This window comes from Babylonia areolata, chromosome 23 (genome assembly GCF_041734735.1).
Source record: "Babylonia areolata isolate BAREFJ2019XMU chromosome 23, ASM4173473v1, whole genome shotgun sequence".
NCBI lineage: Eukaryota > Metazoa > Mollusca > Gastropoda > Neogastropoda > Buccinidae > Babylonia > Babylonia areolata.
In genome coordinates, this window is record NC_134898.1 from 50,524,933 (window position 1) to 50,544,932 (window position 20,000).

The following is a 20,000-nucleotide window of genomic DNA, read 5'->3' on the forward strand; positions in this document are numbered from 1 at the left end:
GTTTCCGGACTGCTGGCCTCTATGCTTGCGCTATCGCTGCAGCACACACATACACACACATACACATACACAAACACACACGCATGTATGCACGCACGCGTGCGCGCGCGCACACACGCACACACACATGCACGCACACAAACACACACGCACAAACACATATACATAAACAAACACACATGTGTACACACACACACACACACACACACACACACACACACACACACAGTCCACACATTGTGCTGCAGCAGTGCATAACAAAAGGAGCGACAACACATGTATCCCCTATGTGCAGGTGACTATAGGATGCCAACTGTTCCTGAAAGACAGACAGGCATGTAGACAGATAGACAGACTGAAAGACAGACAGGCATGTAGACAGATAGACTGAAAGACAGACAGGCATGTAGACAGATAGACTGAAAGAGAGACAGGGATGTAGACAGATAGACTGAAAGACAGACAGGGATGTAGACAGATAGACTGAAAGACAGACAGGAATGTAGACAGATAGACTGAAAGAGAGACAGGGATGTAGACAGACTGAAAGACAGACAGGAATGTAGACAGATAGACAGACTGAAAGACAGACAGGCATGTAGACAGATAGACTGAAAGAGAGACAGGGATGTAGACAGACTGAAAGACAGACAGGCATATAGACAGACAGGAATGTAGACAGACAGACTGAAAGACAGACAGGCATGTAGACAGATAGACAGACTGAAAGACAGACAGGCATGTAGACAGACAGACTGAAAGACAGACAGGGATGTAGACAGATAGACTGAAAGAGAGACAGGGATGTAGACAGACTGAAAGACAGACAGGAATGTAGACAGATAGACTGAAAGACAGACAGGAATGTAGACAGATAGACAGACTGAAAGACAGACAGGCATGTAGACAGATAGACTGAAAGACAGACAGGAATGTAGACAGACAGACTGAAAGACAGACAGGAATGTAGACAGACAGACTGAAAGACAGACAGGAATGTAGACAGACTGAAAGACAGACAGGAATGTAGACAGACAGACTGAAAGACAGACAGGAATGTAGACAGACTGAAAGACAGACAGGAATGTAGACAGATAGACAGACTGAAAGACAGACAGGCATATAGACAGACAGGAATGTAGACAGACAGACTGAAAGACAGACAGGGATGTAGACAGACTGAAAGACAGACAGGAATGTAGACAGACAGACTGAAAGACAGACAGGGATGTAGACAGACAGACTGAAAGACAGACAGGGATGTAGACAGACAGACTGAAAGACAGACAGGAATGTAGACAGACAGACTGAAAGACAGACAGGAATGTAGACAGATAGACTGAAAGACAGACAGGAATGTAGACAGACAGACTGAAAGACAGACAGGAATGTAGACAGACAGACTGAAAGACAGACAGGAATGTAGACAGACTGAAAGACAGACAGGCATATAGACAGACAGGAATGTAGACAGACAGACTGAAAGACAGACAGGAATGTAGACAGACAGACTGAAAGACAGACAGGGATGTAGACAGACAGACTGAAAGACAGACAGGGATGTAGACAGACAGACTGAAAGACAGACAGGGATGTAGACAGACAGACTGAAAGACAGACAGGGATGTAGACAGACAGACTGAAAGACAGACAGGGATGTAGACAGATAGACTGAAAGACAGACAGGGATGTAGACAGGCAGACTGAAAGACAGACAGGAATGTAGACAGGCAGACTGAAAGACAGACAGGAATGTAGACAGACTGAAAGACAGACAGGAATATAGACAGACAGGAATGTAGACAGACAGACTGAAAGACAGACAGGGATGTAGACAGACTGAAAGACAGACAGGAATGTAGACAGACAGACTGAAAGACAGACAGGGATGTAGACAGACAGACTGAAAGACAGACAGGCATATAGACAGACAGACTGAAGACAGACAGGCATGTAGACAGATAGACAGACTGAAAGACAGACAGGCATGTAGACAGACAGACAGACTGAAAGACAGACAGGCATGTAGACAGATAGACAGACAGGCATGTAGACAGACAGACAGACTGAAAGACAGACAGGCATATAGACAGACAGACAGACTGAAAGACATACAGGCATGCAGACAGATAGACAGACTGAAAGACAGACAGGAATGTAGACAGAAAGACAGACAGGAATATAGACAGACAGACTGAAAGACAGACAGGAATGTAGACAGACAGACAGACTGAAAGACAGACAGGCATGTAGACAGATAGACAGACTGAAAGACTGACAGGCATGTAGACAGACAGACAGACTGAAAGACAGACAGTAAGACAGACAGGCATGTAGACAGACAGACAGACAGAAATGTAGACAGAAAGACAGACAGAAATGTAGACAGAAAGACAGACAGGAATGTAGACAGAAAGACAGACAGGCATACAGACAGACAGACAGACAGGCATATAGACAGACAGACTGAAAGACAGACAGGAATGTAGACAGACAGACAGACTGAAAGACAGACGGGCATGTAGACAGATAGATAGACTGAAAGACAGACAGAAATGTAGACAGAAAGACAGACAGGCATGTAGACAGATAGACAGACAGGAATGTAGACAGAAAGACAGACAGGAATGCAGACAGAAAGACAGACAGGAATGCAGACAGATAGACAGACAGGAATGTAGACAGACAGACTGAAAGACAGACAAAAATGCAGACAGAAAGACAGACTGAAAGACAGACAGGGATGTAGACAGATAGACAGACAGGCATGTAGACAGATAGACAGGCTGACATGCAGGCAAGCACACAGACAGGCAGGCAAAGAGACATTTTAAAGCTGCACAAAGTGAAGTCAAAGACAGTGCACACTCCAACAGAAAGACAAACATTCACAGAGGCACAGAAGTATACTGCAACAGACAGACAAATTCATATATATATATATATATATATATATATATATATATATATATATATATATATATATATAAACACACATGTATGTATACAACAGACACACACATTCATAAAGACACAGACATAACTGCAACAGACAGACAGACATATTCATAAAGACACAGACATAACTGCAACATATTCATAAAGACACAGGCGTAACTGCAACAGACAGACATATTCATAAAGACACAGACATGTACTGCAACAGACAGACAAAGAGACAGACAGACTAACATAAACAATAAGTCTGAAAGACAGAAAAGCCAGACTAAGAAAGAAAGAAAGAAGAAGAAAAAAGAAAGGAAAAAAGACTCAAACCCCACCAACCCCACAACCACCACAACAAAAAACAAACATTAAACATTTCTTAAGATAAAATTTCAAAAAATGAAAAATAAAAATGTAAAAAGGATTGTGGTGAGAGGCTGATACTCCCCACATCTATCCAACCACCTCTAAATCTGCTTCACTTCTACACAGAAAAGTTTTGTTGTTGTTATCATTTATTCTTTTCTTCTACTTTTTTTCTTTCTTTTTTTTTTTAATCGCAACATCCTGCTACTCTCAAAATCAACGCCTGAGCTGGTGGCATTCTCTCCTGTTGAGTACAAAACGAAAGAGGAACACAAAAGAAATAAACAAGCAAACAAAACAAGCAACAACAGCAACAACAAAAATAACACACCGACGTACAGCAAAGTCTCATCACCATCATAGGCAAGAGAAAGAAAGAAACAAACAAACAAAAGAAAGAAAGAAAAGAAAAGAACGACAAAAACCAGAAGTACAACAACAACATCAAAAACAGGAAACGGCAAAGGACTACGACCGACCAGGGCTTAGTTAAGAGGACAGGTCTCGATGAATCGGTGCCGTCAATTAAATCAGGGATGAAGAGGAGGAGAAGGAGGAAGGACTGGGGAGAGAAGGGGGGAGAAGCGAGGCAAAAGAGAGATAAACAGGGGAGAGCCAGAGTCAGAGAGATAAACAGGGGAGAGCCAGAGTCAGCAGCAGACAAAAGAGAGGACATTAAACACCTGACAACAAAAGGTCAATGGCCACGCAGACAAACGCAATTATCTGAGGAACTGTGAGACGGGATCAAGACCCCTGCGCTCTGGCAGCGGATGCAGCGGATGCAACGGATGGATGCAGAGGCATAGATCAGAAGGGGAAGGGGAAAAGAAGCTAAAGGGGAGGGGAGTTGAGAGATGGATGGGTGGGTGGGTAAAGATGCTGACAAAGACATCAGAGAAGTCTGAGGCAAAGGGCTGCACAAAGAAGAACGAAGAAAATGGAATAAGAGATGAAGAAGGAGGAGGAGGAGAAGGCAAAGACAAACGAGGAGAAGGAAGAGAAGAGGATGAAGGAGAAGAAAAGAAGGAGAAGAAGAAAAAAAGGTGGAGGTGGGGGTGGAGGAGGAAGAGAAGGAGGAGGAAGAGGAGGAGAAAGAAGAAGAAGGAAGAGAAGAAGATGGAGATGAAGGAGAAGAAGAAGAAAAGATAGGGAGAAGGAGGAGGAGGAAGAAGAAGAAAAGCAGTCAGTTGCTGTCTTCAGCAGAACGTATGCAATGTAATCAACTGGTTGTTTCCCAGTCAGTCCACAGCAATTCTAAGAATCAACCTGTTCCAGGTTGGAGGTTCGAAACCCCTAGAGAGGGAGGGGGAGTGGTGCAGTCTAGGGGGGTCAGGGGGGCGGGGGGGGGGGAGCAGGGGGGCGGGGGTTGGGGTATGGTATGGTGGATGGACAGATAGATAGATAGATAGATAGTCAGATCTACAGATAGTAGATAAGAGGAGGGGGTCTATGGGGATGGATGTGTATTTTTTTAAAGATTTTTTTCCTATGATGTGAGCACAAGTGTGTGTATACATGTGTGTATGTGTGTACGTGTGTGTGCGCGCACGTGTGTGTGTGTGTGTGTGTGTGTGTGTGTCCCTACCGTGTGTGTCCCTACCGTGTGTGTGTGTGTGTGTGTGTGTGTGTGTCTGTACAACACCCCCTCTCACACTCACACAGACACACACACAAACACACACATACTCACACCCCCCCCCCCCCACACACACACACACACATACACACTCACTCCCCCCCACCACACACACACACACACACACTCACACACACACACACACACACACACACACACACACTCATTCTGCTGGTCAACAAGATTTTTCTCACCCTCACCACCACCTTCTCAAAACTTCACGGGGGCACACACACACACACACACAACAACAAACAAACAAAACTGCTGTTTGTGCACTGCTGGTCATAGAAATGCTGCTGCTGCTGCTACACTGCACACACAGCAAATCGATGTGCTGATTCCACTTGTTTGCCCGCTGAGATCAGCCGACAGGGAACCTTTATGGCTCGCTCGTAAGAGCACTTGAGAGCGGCGCCTAGGGGCCCCCCCCCATTAAACACAGTATCAAACTGTTCATTATCGTCCAAATGTGAGCGATCGAGAGCTGTGCGCAAAATGTCAACAAGAAAATGCAAAAAGAGAGACTAAGACCGAGAGGCTGGGCAAGGTAGGGGTGGGTGGAGGTGGGAGGGTGGGGCCGGGGGTAGAGGAGTGGGTGGTGGTGGGAGGGTGGGGCCGGGGGTAGAGGAGTGGGTGGAGGTGGGAGGGTGGGGCCGGGGGTAGAGGAGTGGGTGGAGGTGGGAGGGTGGGGCCGGGGGTAGAGGAGTGGGTGGAGGTGGGAGGGTGGGGCCGGGGGTAGAGGAGTGGGTGGTGGCGTGTTGGGAGGAGAGGGAGTAGGACATGCGCAGTATGGAAGTGTGCGCGAGTGTCTGCGTGCACGTGCACACGCCTGAATGTGTGCATGCTCCTTGTGATTGTGTGTGTGTGTGTGTGTGTGTGTGTGTGTGTGTGTGTGTGTGTGTGTGTGTGTGTGTGTGTGTGTGTGTGTGTGTGTGTGTGTGTGTCCATTTTTTATCATTATGTTGATTTTTATTACTATTCTTATTGTTCTTACACACTGCCACACAAACACACACACACACACACACATGTGGACAGCAAAATCACTTCACACTCACACATCAACATCACTTCTTCGTACACTCTCCAGAAGAGCTCACCAAAACAGCTCTACAACATTTTACAAGCTTTACAGAGCCGCTTTACACCTCACCAGACCGGCACAGCACACACTCACCAAAACAGTTAGTTCACCGGAACCGCTTTTCATGCACTCACTCAGAGGAACTGCTCAACACACACTGACACACTGGAACTGCTCAACACACACTGACACACTGGAACAAACTGCTCAACACACACTGACACACTGGAACAAACTGCTCAACACACACTGACACACTGGAACTGCTCAACACACACTCACTTACTCACTGAAACCGCATCACACACACTCACTCACTGGAACTATGTCAGACACACTCACTCACCGGAACTATATCACACACACTCACTCACCGGAACTATGTCACACACACACACTCACTTACTCACTGGAACTATGTCACACACACTCACTGGAACTATGTCACACACACTCACCGGAACTATGTCACACACACTCACCGGAACTATGTCACACACACACACTCACTGGAACTATGTCACACACACTCACTCACCGGAACTATGTCACACACACTCACCAGAACTATATAACTTTTTATAAGTATCCATATTACCACCATCATCATCTGCTCCACACACTCGTACTCACTCACCGGAACCGCGTCACAAATACTCGCACATTTGAACCACTCCACACACACTCACTCACAGGAACTGATCCACACACACTCACTCATCGGAACCGCATCACACACACACACACACAAACACACACAACCACATCACTCACTAGAACCATGTAACACACTCACTCATCAGAACCGCGTCACAAATACTCGCACATTTGAACCACTCCACACACACTCACTCACAGGAACTGATCCACACACACTCACTCATCGGAACCGCGTCACACACACACACACATACACACCACATCACTCTCTAGAACCATGTAACACACTCACTCATCAGAACGACATCAGACACACTCTAACTGGAACGGCGTCACACGCACTCACTCTATCACTGGAACTGCTCCACATTCACTCACTTTAATTCACTTGAAGTTAGTAGAACTGCATCACACACACACTCACACTAGAACCACTCCACACACACACACTCACTGGAACCACATCGCACACTCACCGGAAACATGTCAAACACACTGACACACCACAACCGCTCCACACACTCACTCACACATCAGAACCACTCCACACAAACCACCGACACACACACACCGACACACCACCACACACCGTCACCGACAGAAAACTCACCAGAGTCAGAGCGGCTCTGCATCTGGGCCAGCTTCTTCTCCAGCTTCTGCTGGCGGCGGCGGCGCATGACGGCCTCGGGGTTGGAGATGCTGCGGGTGAAGCTGGTCTCCGGGGCCTCGGTGTACAGCTTGCTGGACACAGACTGGTTCTGCCGCGCCCTCTCCTCCTCCTCCCTGCGCCTCCGCTCCTTCTTCTCCCGCTTCGACAGCTTGCGCTTGAAGTTGCCAGGGGGGTTCGGGTCCTCCCTGGCTGGCTCCCGGAAGCCCAGCGCCGGGTCCTGGAACCATTGAGCGTGATGCCTTAACTCACTCAGTACGGCCAGTCCTCTCTTCTCCTCTACATGGACCCCTCGGATGTCCAGTGAGTGTCTCAATGACCCAACCTTTAGCTTCCATCGTCAGAATTGTGGTATTCTTTGTCAACATTCACCTCTTCAGTATAAGAGCCTTCCGCTTACAATATTTTGATGGTGGTAATTGGGGTGAAACGCTGTTAACGTCGTCTCTTTCGCCGTTCGTATGGACAGAGTTAACTCATTCTACTCCAGGCAGAGCCCCCCTGAAAACGGAGTTTGGCTGCCTACATGGCGGGGTAAAAACGGCCATGCACGTAAAAGCCCACCTGTGTACTGTTATACACGTGTGAACATGGGAGCTGCAGTCCACGAACAAACAAGAAGATGACTTCTACTCCAGGTACAAGTTAACTCGCACCATGGTTACTTCCCCTGTGGACCAGGTACCAGTATTCTCATTCTCAAGCCAACACAATATTCTTATTTTGCATTTATATTCTTGCTTGGTACAGTTGGCATTCTAATCTGAACCTAGGAAAAATCAAAAATGATAAATAAATGAACAGAATCAAATGAAACTAACTTGAAAGCAAACAAACAAATAAAAAATGAATAAATAAATAAATGAATACACAAATACATGAGTAAATGAATGAATGAATAAATCAATCAATTAATTCTATTAAAAAAAAAAAAAAAAGATTAAACTAAATCAAATTGTTAAACACAATAGTAGCAAAAATACATGACACAAAATAAAATTAAACAGAAAATAGCATGAACGCAAAATAAAATTCAAAGATTAGTTTTCATGTCGTGCATTGTGTAGTTTTCTTTCCACAGATGTTATCGGTAATTTTTTAAAAAAATCATATTATGTGTTGTGTAGTTTTCTTTCCACGGCGAATGTACGTGTTGTGTAGTTTTCTGTGTTGTGTAGTTTTCTTTCCAAAGATGATATCTGTGTTGTGTAGTTTTCTGTGTTGTGTAGTTTTCTGTGTTGTGTAGTTTTCTTTCCAAAGATGATGTATAGATCTGTGTTGTGTAGTATTCTTTCCATGGACAATGTCTGTGTTGTTCGGATTTTCTGCAGTGTGCAGCTTTCTTTCCAAAGACGATATCTGTGTTGTGTAGTTTTCTTTCAACGGACAATGTCTGTGTTGTGCGGTTTTGTGTACAGTGCAGTTTTCTTTCCACAGGCAATATCTGTTGCGAAGTTGTCTTTCTACAGACAATATCTGTGTTGTGCAGTTTTCTTTCCAAAGATGATATCTGTGTTGTGTAGTTTTCTGTGTTGTGTAGTTTTCCTTCCAAAGATGATGTATAGATCTGTGTTGTGTAGTATTCTTTCCATGGACAATGTCTGTGTTGTTCGGATTTTCTGCAGTGTGTAGTTTTCTTTCCAAAGATGATGTACAGATCTGTGTTGTGTAGTTTTCTTTCAACGGACAATGTCTGTGTTGTGCGGTTTTGTGTACAGTGCAGTTTTCTTTCCACAGGCAATATCTGTTGCGAAGTTGTCTTTCTACAGGCAATATCTGTTGCGAAGTTGTCTTTCTACAGACGATGTCTGTGTTGTGCAGTTTTCTTTCCACAGGCAATATCTGTTGCGAAGTTGTCTTTCTACAGACAATATCTGTGTTGTGCAGTTTTCTTTCCACAGGCAATATCTGTTGCGAAGTTGTCTTTCTACAGACGATGTCTGTGTTGTGCAGTTTTCTTTCCACAGGTGATACAGATCTGTGTTGTGTTGTTTTCTTTCCACAGAAGATGATAGTGTTGCGTAGTTGTTGTTTTTCCACAGATGATATCCAAGCTGTGTGAAAACCCTGGCAGCTCTCCTTCCAACAGGAACACAGCAAGACAACACAGCACCCTAATCTAGCTGGCAAAATGACATCACCCTCTTTTTTCATCTCTTTTTTTCCCCTGTCTGTCTGAAGGTGTATTTATAAACAAAGTAATGGTTTCCGCTGGTATAAATAAACACATGTTGCACAAAGGATACACCTGTTCATATATCTTTTTTCTTCTCCGTCTATTCAGGACGAGGATCTGATCCAAATGAATTAGCACCCAGACTACCACCATCCAAATCGAGTAGGGGAGGTGTTCTAAAACAAAAATCCTATGCCTGACAAAAACAAAGCAAAAATATATTGTTTAAAATAAATTTCATTATAAAAAAAAAACAAAAAAAAACACAGACCCCAGGAATTTCTCTCTTCATTGCAGCTTGACACATTTTTTTGTTCTCTGTGTGTTACAAGTTCACTGCTCATTTTCATGCTATATATATATATATATATATATATGCTATACATTTACACTGTGCGCATCCAATATTCATAAAATAAATAAATGAATAAAGATAAATGAAATAAATAAAATAAATGAATAAATACACAAATAATAAGTAACAAATAGATAAATAAATTAATAAATGAATAAATAAATGAATGAATAATTCAATGACAATCAGCAATCAATGGCAGTTTCACATTAGCCCAACAGGGCTTGTTCAGGTTTTGAATCACAAAATTTTGAAAACTTTTAAAAAACCTTCAATACCCCAAGGCAATTTAAACAGATTTAACAATCGTGATGCAAACAGAGGAGAAAGCTGGTTGTTCTCAGCACCAGCCTGTGCACCCAGGGAGAATGAATTGTCCTTTGTCATCTGCTAGATGCGTTGAAAAGAACTGTCGTTTAGGTCAGAAAGATCCATTCTGGGACCATTTACCATTATGTTCCTTTCAGATGTAAATTTCTAAATTTCTGGTGGAATATTTTGACACCATACGTCATTAACCACAAACAGTTAAAAAAAAAAAAAAAAAAAAGGTCTTTCAATAAGGAAGCCAAAATTATTAACTTTACTTTTTTTTTCTTTTTTCTCTTTTTTTTATTTTTTTTTAAATAGAACCTAAAGGTATGAACCCAGCTTAAATTACAGTAAGCCACACCAGAAAATCATTAAAAACCAACATGGAAATGGATATTTCATATTAGATGTAATTCATTGTGTGACGGGCACAACAGCCAAGTGGATTTAAAGCACTGGCCTTCAATCTGAGGGTCCCGGGTTCAAATCTCGGTAACAACGCCTGGTGGGTAAAGGGTGGAGATTTTTCCAATCTCCCAAGTCAGACCTGCTATTGCCTGAACCCCCTTCATGTGTATATGCATGAAGATCAAATACACACATTAAAGATCCTGTAATCCATGTCAGCGTTCAGTGAGTTTTGGAAACAATAACATGCACACACCCAAAAACGGAGTATATCTGTCTATATGGCGAGGTAAATAAACAAAATGGTCATACATGTAAAATGCTACATGTCGACAGATATGAGTGTGTATGTGTGCATGTCTGAAACCTGATTGAATGACACAGGAAACATGATGAGCACCCAAAGGCAGCTGTCAGTCGGCTCTACCCAGGTAGGCAGCCTGTTGTGCAAATGACACCCGTGGTTGTAAAGCGCTTAGAGCTTGGTCTCCAGCTGAGGACAGGTGCTATACAGGTACCAGTATCATCATCATCATCATATCACATCAAACAGAAGCACATAACAATTATATACAATACTGCACACCAACAAACTTACCCGCAGTGTTTTTTCGTTTTCATCCTTGAGCAGGAACCTGCCTTCCCGAACATCCTTGCCCCAGTTGAGTTGTACCCACAGAACCTTTTCATCGTCACCCAGACGTCGTTCCTCTGAACACACACACACACACACACACACACACAATGATGTAATAGATACCATCATTCAATGCTATCTCACCACAACAGCTGTGAGGTTAGAACATTGGACTTTCAGTCTCAGAAAATCCTGGATTCAAATTCTCATCATGACATCTGGTACTTGTGGTGGGTGAAATGTGGAGATGAGATTTTCTTATAGATTATACAGTTAAAGGGGTCTCTAGGATCAACACTGCTGTAGATCTGCCATTGCCTGAACAACCTTAACTCTCTCCATACAAACGGCGAAAGAGACGACGTTAACAGCGTTTCACCCCAATTACCATCATCAAAATATTGCAAGCGGAAGGCTCTTATACTGAAGAGGTGAATGTTGACAAAGAATACCACAATTCTGAGGACGGAAGCTAAAGGTTGGGTCATTTAGACACCCACTGGACATCCGATGGGTCTGTGTAGAGGAGAAGAGAGGACTGGCCGTACTGAGTGAGTTAATGTGTTTCATACAGTACATCTCAAAGACTGAATATGCCAGAGATGCTGTGTTACAGTTACCCATCTCACCATTCTGTGGTTTATGAAATACACACAGGATGTACTGTTTTGTATATAATATATATTATATACATTATTATGAAATTTTATGTAAAGCACAAATAGGGGTAACTGAACCATAAATTTCAAAGCTTGACCATCACACATTACATACATTTACAGCACTTTTTCCAGTACAAAGTTAATATATCACAGGTTTTTTTCCTTCACAAGACTCTTAGTCACCCCCGTTCCTGGCCATGCCTTTAAGACTAACACACTAAGTTAAGTAATATTCACATCCCACAAGACTAAATTCAAATTATATATAACTTATAAGTATCAAGTTTCCATCAACATCAAACTTCAGAACCGAGTTCTCTGTTCAGTCTGATCATTCTATGCCTCATCATATGCATCATATTTAGTTTTCTGTTTGAAAAAAACACCACCAAAAAAGAACACCTCAACATCCATTAACATACCTCCATTCACATGCACCTCATACAGTGCATACTTGTTCTGCGTCAGCATGCGCATGTCGGGGCGGAACTTCTCGATGAGCGTGTCGATGACGTTTGAGGTGGCGGCAGTGCTGGAAACCCGCAGACACTTGGTGATGACGCTGGCCCCATTGCCGCCTTGGAAGTAGAATCGAACCACCCCGTGGAACTCCAAGTCCTGTGAACATGTGTGCACACATTATACATGTATACATTCCACAGTGAAACAGGTATCTTTATCTCTTGGCTGTTTATAATACAAATGGAGGAAGGTGAAAGGATGGTTTAGGTGCTCATCTGCCAATAAAGTCGAGGCCGTCCTACACGTGGCAGTATCTGCACCTGTGGGACTGTGAGTGTCAGTAGGCGAGAGAGTGGGGAAAGGACTGCACAACTCCTCTTCACAAAAAAAAAAGTCACCTGTGTTGGTCAGGCAACCAGGCTGCTGGCCATTAAGGAGAAGCATGAGCGAAGGAAGCAGGGCTCAACTTCTGGAGACGTTTTCCCTTGCAACACCTGTGGGAAGTGCTGTGCATCCAGAATCAGCCTCTTCTCCCATATGAGGACACACACCGACAGATAAGCCTGCCTGCCTACTCGTCTGTCGGTCTGACAGGAGACTCCATTATTATGCCAATGAAGTGTTTGTGAGGGTCTGAGAACTTCAAATCCTGGTCTCACCCTTTCTCCCAAGTTTGACTGGAATTTTAGTGGAAAATCAAACTGAGCGTCTTGTCATTCGGACGACAAAACATGGTCTCCATTTGGATGATAAAACATGGTCTCCATTCGGACGACAAAACATGGTCTCCATTTGGTCAATAAAACATGGTCTCCATTCAGACGATAAAACATGGTCTGCATTCGGTCGATAAAACATGGTCTCCATTCAGACGACAAAACATAGTCTCCATTCAGATAATAAAACATGGTCTCCATTCGGATGATAAAACATGGTCTCCATTCGGACGACAAAACATGGTCTCATGAGCAGCAAGCACTTAGCGCACTGAAAAAGAACCCATGGCAACATAAACGGTTGTCCTCTGGCCAAATTCTGTAGGAAAAATCCACTCTGAAAGGTACACAAATTTATAAATATAATAAATATAATATATATATGCATGCACTCAAGGTCTGACTCAGCGTGTTGGGTTATAAATGCTGCTGGCCAGCCATCTGCCTAGCAGATGTGGTGTACACATACACAGCATATGGATTTGTCTAAACGCAGCGATGCCTCCCTGAAAAACTGAAAGTGAAACAGAAAGTGAAATTATACAAAAGCCAAGTCTACCTCACAGGACCATATCAGGGCTGAGAGAAACGGCTATAGATAACTGTATAAGTACTGTGCTCCCTATCCCTAGTCTGTTGTTTTGGTTTTCTTTTGTTTTGTTTCTTGTTTGTTTGGTGTGCTGTATTGTTTTTTTTGTTTTTTGTTTTTTGGTGTGTGTGTATGAGTGTGTGTACATGTGTGTTTGTGTTCTTCATGTATAATGCATATGCGCATGTGTGTGTGTGTGTGTGTGTGTGTGTGTGTGTGTGTGTGTGTTTGTGCATACATCATTACATGTGTACATGTGTGAGTCTGTGTGTGTGTGTGTGTGTGTGTGTGTGTGTGTGTGTGTGTGTGTGTGTGTGTGTGCGTGTGTGTGTGTGTGTGTGTGCGTGTGCGTGTGTGTGTGTGTGTGTCAGTGTGTCTTGCTGTCTGTGTGTATGATGTGTGTGTATATGTGCATGTGCATGTGTAGGAGCATATGTGCATGTGTTTGTGTGTATTTACAAATAATACATGCACACAAAATGTGCATATGCACGTGTTGTACATGAATACATGTCAGTACACAGAAATGTGATCCAGGACTTACTGGAGACAGAGATTCTGCATGAACATGCCTGAAGTACCTTTGCATACATGTGTATGTATACAGTGGATACCTGTGTGTGAAACGTTTCATAAATGAGATAAAACAGCTGTGCAGTAAGCATCCCCCTCCCCCTCCCGCTCCCCTCCCCTCCCACACACACACACCCCTGTATCAGAAGAAGAGTGATTCATGCAGAAGACCCAACTTTTATACATGGAGTGGAGGGGCAAGATTATATTCAGATTATATTTAATGAGCAGACCTGTTTTAACTCTGCTGTGTTTTATCTCCTTTGATTTTCTCCCTCTACATTAACGACATCAGGTGCTCAGACCTTTTTCTCAATCTTGTAAAATATGCTGACCACATGGCTTAAGCTGGTCTTTTAAAAGATGAGTTTTCAATTTCACAGTATTTTTTTAGAAATTAGTGTCATAAACTCTTTCTTAAAGGATAACTTTCTCGAACTGAACGTGGAGAAAACAAAAGAACTTATTTTAGGCAGTGAAAGGGACACACACACACACACACACACGCACACACACACACACACACACACACACACACACACACACAATCCAGTCATAATAGATCAGAAACAAGTGGAAATAGTGGACAGTTTTAAATATCTAGGGACCATAGTTGATCACAGTCTCACATTCAGTGAACATGTTGATACCACTGTCAAGAAAGCGCACCAGAGACTCTTTCTACTGCGAAAATTAAGAAGTTTTAATGTTAGTCCACACATACTTGAGCTGGTGTACAAAAGTCTGATATAAAGTGGCATGGCTTTCAGTATCGTGGCCTGGTTTGGCAATCTGACTGTGAAGTTAAAGACAAAATTAGGACGAGTTGTAAACCTAGCCAGCAAAATCATAACAAGCCCCAGCAACAACTGAACACCCTATACCAATCCACTCTTAGTAACTCTTAGCAGAAAAGCACTCCAAATTTTTAATGATTCCACTCAATGACTCATCCACTTAATTAACTCTGTCTTTCAGAAACTCCCTTCTGGTAGATGATGTAAAATCCCTCTTGCAAAGAAGAATGTGTACAAAAAATCATTTGCCCCCTCTGCTGTTGCTGTGATAAATGATTCGCTCAAATAATGTTTTTATTCCATTGCCTGTGATTTGTTTATTGTTATGATGACAGTTGTCTTTCTTCCCTATATGTATGCGTGTAAAGAAAGACGCGAGCAGAGGGGGTGAGGGCAGAAGTGTGTGTGTGTGTATGTGTGTGTGTGTGTGTGTGTGTGTGTGTGTGTGTGTGTGTGTGTGTGTGTGTGCGTGCGTGCGTGCCCAGTGTTATTGTTTTGCCGCAGAGGGGCGTGAAAGGGGTTTTACATGCTTTTAGTCTTGGTGGCAGTGTTGACCCTTCAACTGTGATTTCATGTTTTTAAATGTTATAATTATCTTACTGAATATTTTCCTTTTATATCACTGAAATGTTTCACTTTATCTTAAAATGTAATTTCTGATTTCTTACCTAAATGTTTTCTTTTTACATGATAGTTCATATGTACGCTGTGATCAAGGAAGGGTGTGTGCCAGTTGCTCATTCGTTTTTCAGTTTTATTTGTTGATGAGCATTTGTCTTCTTAAATGTTATAATATCTTATTGAATATTCTCCTTTTTATAATGATTGAAACGTACACATACGCACACACACGCTCAACACGCAGGCACACACACGTGTGCGCGCGCATGCGCACGCACAAAACGATGCATGCACGCGCACAGACACACATGCAACACACACAGAGTTGTTACACTCTAAATCATAATGATAATGTGATAGTATCTTACCCACATGTTTTTCTTTTTACATAATAATTGATGTGTGCATGGTGATACGTGAAGGATGTGTCAGTTGTTTGTTTTTTTCTCTCTGATTTTTGCTGACGGGCATTTAAAGTGAGCCTAAAGAGAATTTTCTGTTTTTGGTTGAAGCAGATAATAAAGTATTTTGAATTGAATTGAACTGAAAATTATATTTTGTAAGCTGTAGAGGATGGGACAAGAGCCTGAGGCTTCAGATTGTGTGTGTGGGGGGGAGGGGGGGTGTGTGGGGGGGAGAGAGAGAGAGAGTGTGTGTGTGTGTGTGTGTGTGTGTGTGTGTGTGTGTGTGAGACTGTGTGTGTGTGTGTGTGTGTGTGTGTGTTTTGTGCTGCTTTTTATCCAACTTCAAGCTCGTGCCGTCATGGGCTGCTACTCCCACATTTACACAGACTGGTACAAAAGGGCTTTTAGATCCATTACTGTTTTTACCCCACCATTTTGACAACCATACTCCATTCCATGGATGTGTACATTGGATATAATATTTGTGTTTCCATTTAACCAACACTGGCATATGGATTACAGGATCTTTAACATGTGTGTTTGATGTTCTGCATGTGTATGCATGTATAGTGTACATGTATAATATAACTGGCACAAAGAAGGTCCAGTAACTAGCTACTTTGCAAAGTTTGACCTATAAAGATAAATCACCTTTAGTTTAACCCATTAGACATAGCTGGGATTCAAACCCAGGACCCTGTGATTCAAAGTCAAGGGCTCTGACCATAGTACAGAGCTCTAACCATAGTACAGAAATCTACCGTGCCCATCAAGGCTTGAGCTGAGGGTGGAGTTTCAAAGCTTAACTCTTTCCATATGAACGGCGAAAGAGATGACGTTAACAGCGTTTCACCCCAATTATCATCATCAAAATATTGCAAGCGGAAGGCTCTTATACTGAAGACGTGAATGTTGACAAAGAATACCACAATTCTGACAACAGAAGCTAAAGGCTGGGTCATTCAGACACCCACTGGACATCCGAAGGGTCTGTGTAGAGGAGATCAAGAAGAGAGGACTGGCCGTACTGAGTGAGTTAAAGCATACTGTGCAAGTTTTGCTGTAGCAATGCGACTGAGTGACCTCTGTAACATGACACTGACAGAGAGTTACCGTGCAATGTGAGCGTGCACCACAAACAAGCCAAGTGGTAACGTGTCCACGGTATTGGAAGCGAGGAAGTCTGAGCGCATGCCACGGGTTCGAGTCCTACACTCTCCAGTATTTTCTCCCCTTCCATTTGACGATGAGTGGTGGTCTGGGCACTAGTCATTTGGATGAGACGATCATAAACTGAGGTCCATGCACTCAGCCCACGTAAAACAACGCTCGGCAACAAAAAGGCTGTCCCAGGCAAAAATTCTGCAGAAAAATCCACATTGACAATAAAATAAATTATATACTTGCAGGCAGAAAAAAAAAAAAAGATGACAAAATGGGTGGTACTGTACTGTCTGCAGTGAAGTGCTCTCCCTGGGGAGAGCAGCTCAGATTTCACAGAGAATCTGTGTGCTGAACAATGTGACTGGATGCAATACACACATATATGCATGTATACTCTGTTAATGCAGCTGAGTACATTAAGCAATGTACTTCATCTGGACTCAAAGTCAAAGACCATTGTGCCATGTTGTATGGGTGTGTGTACTATGCAAAATGAACATGTGTACTGTGATATATATGACCAAGGTTACTGTATGGTTGCATGAATCAACCCTGTGGGATGTCACCAAGTGTACTAAAAATAGTAAAATATTACTCACCAAAATGCATGAATATTCTGTGCACAGTACAAAGTAATAGTACTAAAACTAATATCCTATGTAACTGGGTATACTGTAAATGATGCACTGTGTACTGTGACTCGGTGAACTGTGAATTGTGACTGGGTGAACTGTGACTGGATGTACATGTACTGTGAACTGTGACTGAGTGAACTGTGCATGTGACTTGGTGTGCTGTGACTGGGTGTACTGTGACTAGGCGTACTGTGACTGGGTGTACTGGGTCCGGTGACTGGGTGTAATGTGTACTGTGACTGGGTGTAATGTGTACTGTGACTGAGTGTACTGTGTACTGTGACTGGGTGTACTGTGACTAGGTGTACTGTGACTGGGTGTATTGTGACTGGGTGTACTGTGTGCTGTGACTGGGTGTGCTGTGACTGGGTGTACTGTGACTGGGTGTATTGTGACTGGGTGTACTGTGTGCTGTGACTGGGTGTACTGTGACTGGGTGTACTGTGACTAGGTGTACTGTGACTGGGTGTATTGTGTACTGTGACTGGGTGTATTGTGACTGGGTGTACGGTGTGCTGTGACTGGGTGTACTGTGTGCTGTGACTGGGTGTACTGTGTACTGTGACCGGGTGTACTGTGACTGGGTGTACTGTGTACTGTGACTGGGTGTGCTGTGACTGGGTGTACTGTGACTGGGTGTACTGTGACTGGGTGTACTGTGTACTGTGACCAGGTGTACTGTGACTGGGTGTACTGTGTACTGTGACTGGGTGTGCTGTGACTGGGTGTACTGTGACTGGGTGTACTGTGTACTGTGACCAGGTGTACTGTGACTGGGTGTACTGTGTACTGTGACTGGGTGTGCTGTGACTGGGTGTACTGTGACCGGGTGTACTGTGACTGGGTGTACTGTGTACTGTGACTGGGTGTGCTGTGACTGGGTGTACTGTGACTGGGTGTACTGTGTACTGTGACCAGGTGTACTGTGACTGGGTGTACTGTGTACTGTGACTGGGTGTACTGTGTACTGTGACCAGGTGTACTGTGACTGGGTGTACTGTGTGCTGTGACTGGGTGTGCTGTGACTGGGTGTGCTGTGACTGGGTGTACTGTGTGCTGTGACTGGGTGTACTGTGACTGGGTGTACCGTGACTGGGTGTACTGTGACTGGGTGTACTGTGACTGGGTGTACTGTGTACTGTGACTGGGTGTACTGTGTGCTGTGACTGGGTGTACTGTGACTGGGTGTACTGTGTGCTGTGACTGGGTGTACTGTGTGCTGTGACTGGGTGTACTGTGACTGGGTGTACTCTGTGCTGTGACTGGGTGTACTGTGACTGGGTGTATTGTGACTGGGTGTATGTGACTGGGTGTACTGTGTGCTGTGACTGGGTGTACTGTGACTGGATGTACTGTGTGCTGTGACTGGGTGTGCTGTGACTGGGTGTACTGTGACTGGGTGTACTGTGTGCTGTGACTGGGTGTACTGTGACTGGGTGTATGTGACTGGGTGTACTTTGTGCTGTGACTGGGTGTACTGTGACTGGGTGTACTGTGTACTGTGACCAGGTGTACTGTGACTGGGTGTACTGTGTACTGTGACTGGGTGTACTGTGTACTGTGACCAGGTGTACTGTGACTGGGTGTACTGTGTGCTGTGACTGGGTGTGCTGTGACTGGGTGTACTGTGACTGGGTGTACTGTGACTGGGTGTACTGTGTACTGTGACTGGGTGTACTGTGACTGGGTGTACTGTGTACTGTGACTGGGTGTACTGTGTGCTGTGACTGGGTGTACTGTGACTGGGTGTACTGTGTGCTGTGACTGGGTGTACTGTGTGCTGTGACTGGGTGTACTGTGACTGGGTGTACTCTGTGCTGTGACTGGGTGTACTGTGACTGGGTGTATTGTGACTGGGTGTATGTGACTGGGTGTACTGTGTGCTGTGACTGGGTGTACTGTGACTGGATGTACTGTGTGCTGTGACTGGATGTACTGTGTGCTGTGACTGGGTGTGCTGTGACTGGGTGTACTGTGACTGGGTGTACTGTGACTGGGTGTATGACTGGGTGTACTGTGTGCTGTGACTGGGTGTACTGTGACTGGATGTACTGTGTGCTGTGACTGGGTGTACTGTGACTGGGTGTATGTGACTGGGTGTACTTTGTGCTGTGACTGGGTGTA

General features: G+C 43.9%; 1 protein-coding gene across 1 annotated transcript in view; it reads right to left on the bottom strand.

Annotated features, from left to right (window-relative positions):
• LOC143297709 (afadin-like) overlaps positions 1-20,000 on the bottom strand; it is an 87,279-nt gene that overhangs the window by 62,781 nt on the left and 4,498 nt on the right. Inside the window, exons 2-4 of the mRNA XM_076610131.1 lie at positions 12,338-12,533; positions 11,215-11,327; positions 7,309-7,585 (exon numbers count right to left, since the gene is read on the bottom strand). Coding sequence (XP_076466246.1) covers positions 7,309-7,585; positions 11,215-11,327; positions 12,338-12,533 — 586 coding nt within the window. The remainder of the gene's footprint in view (positions 1-7,308; positions 7,586-11,214; positions 11,328-12,337; positions 12,534-20,000) is intronic.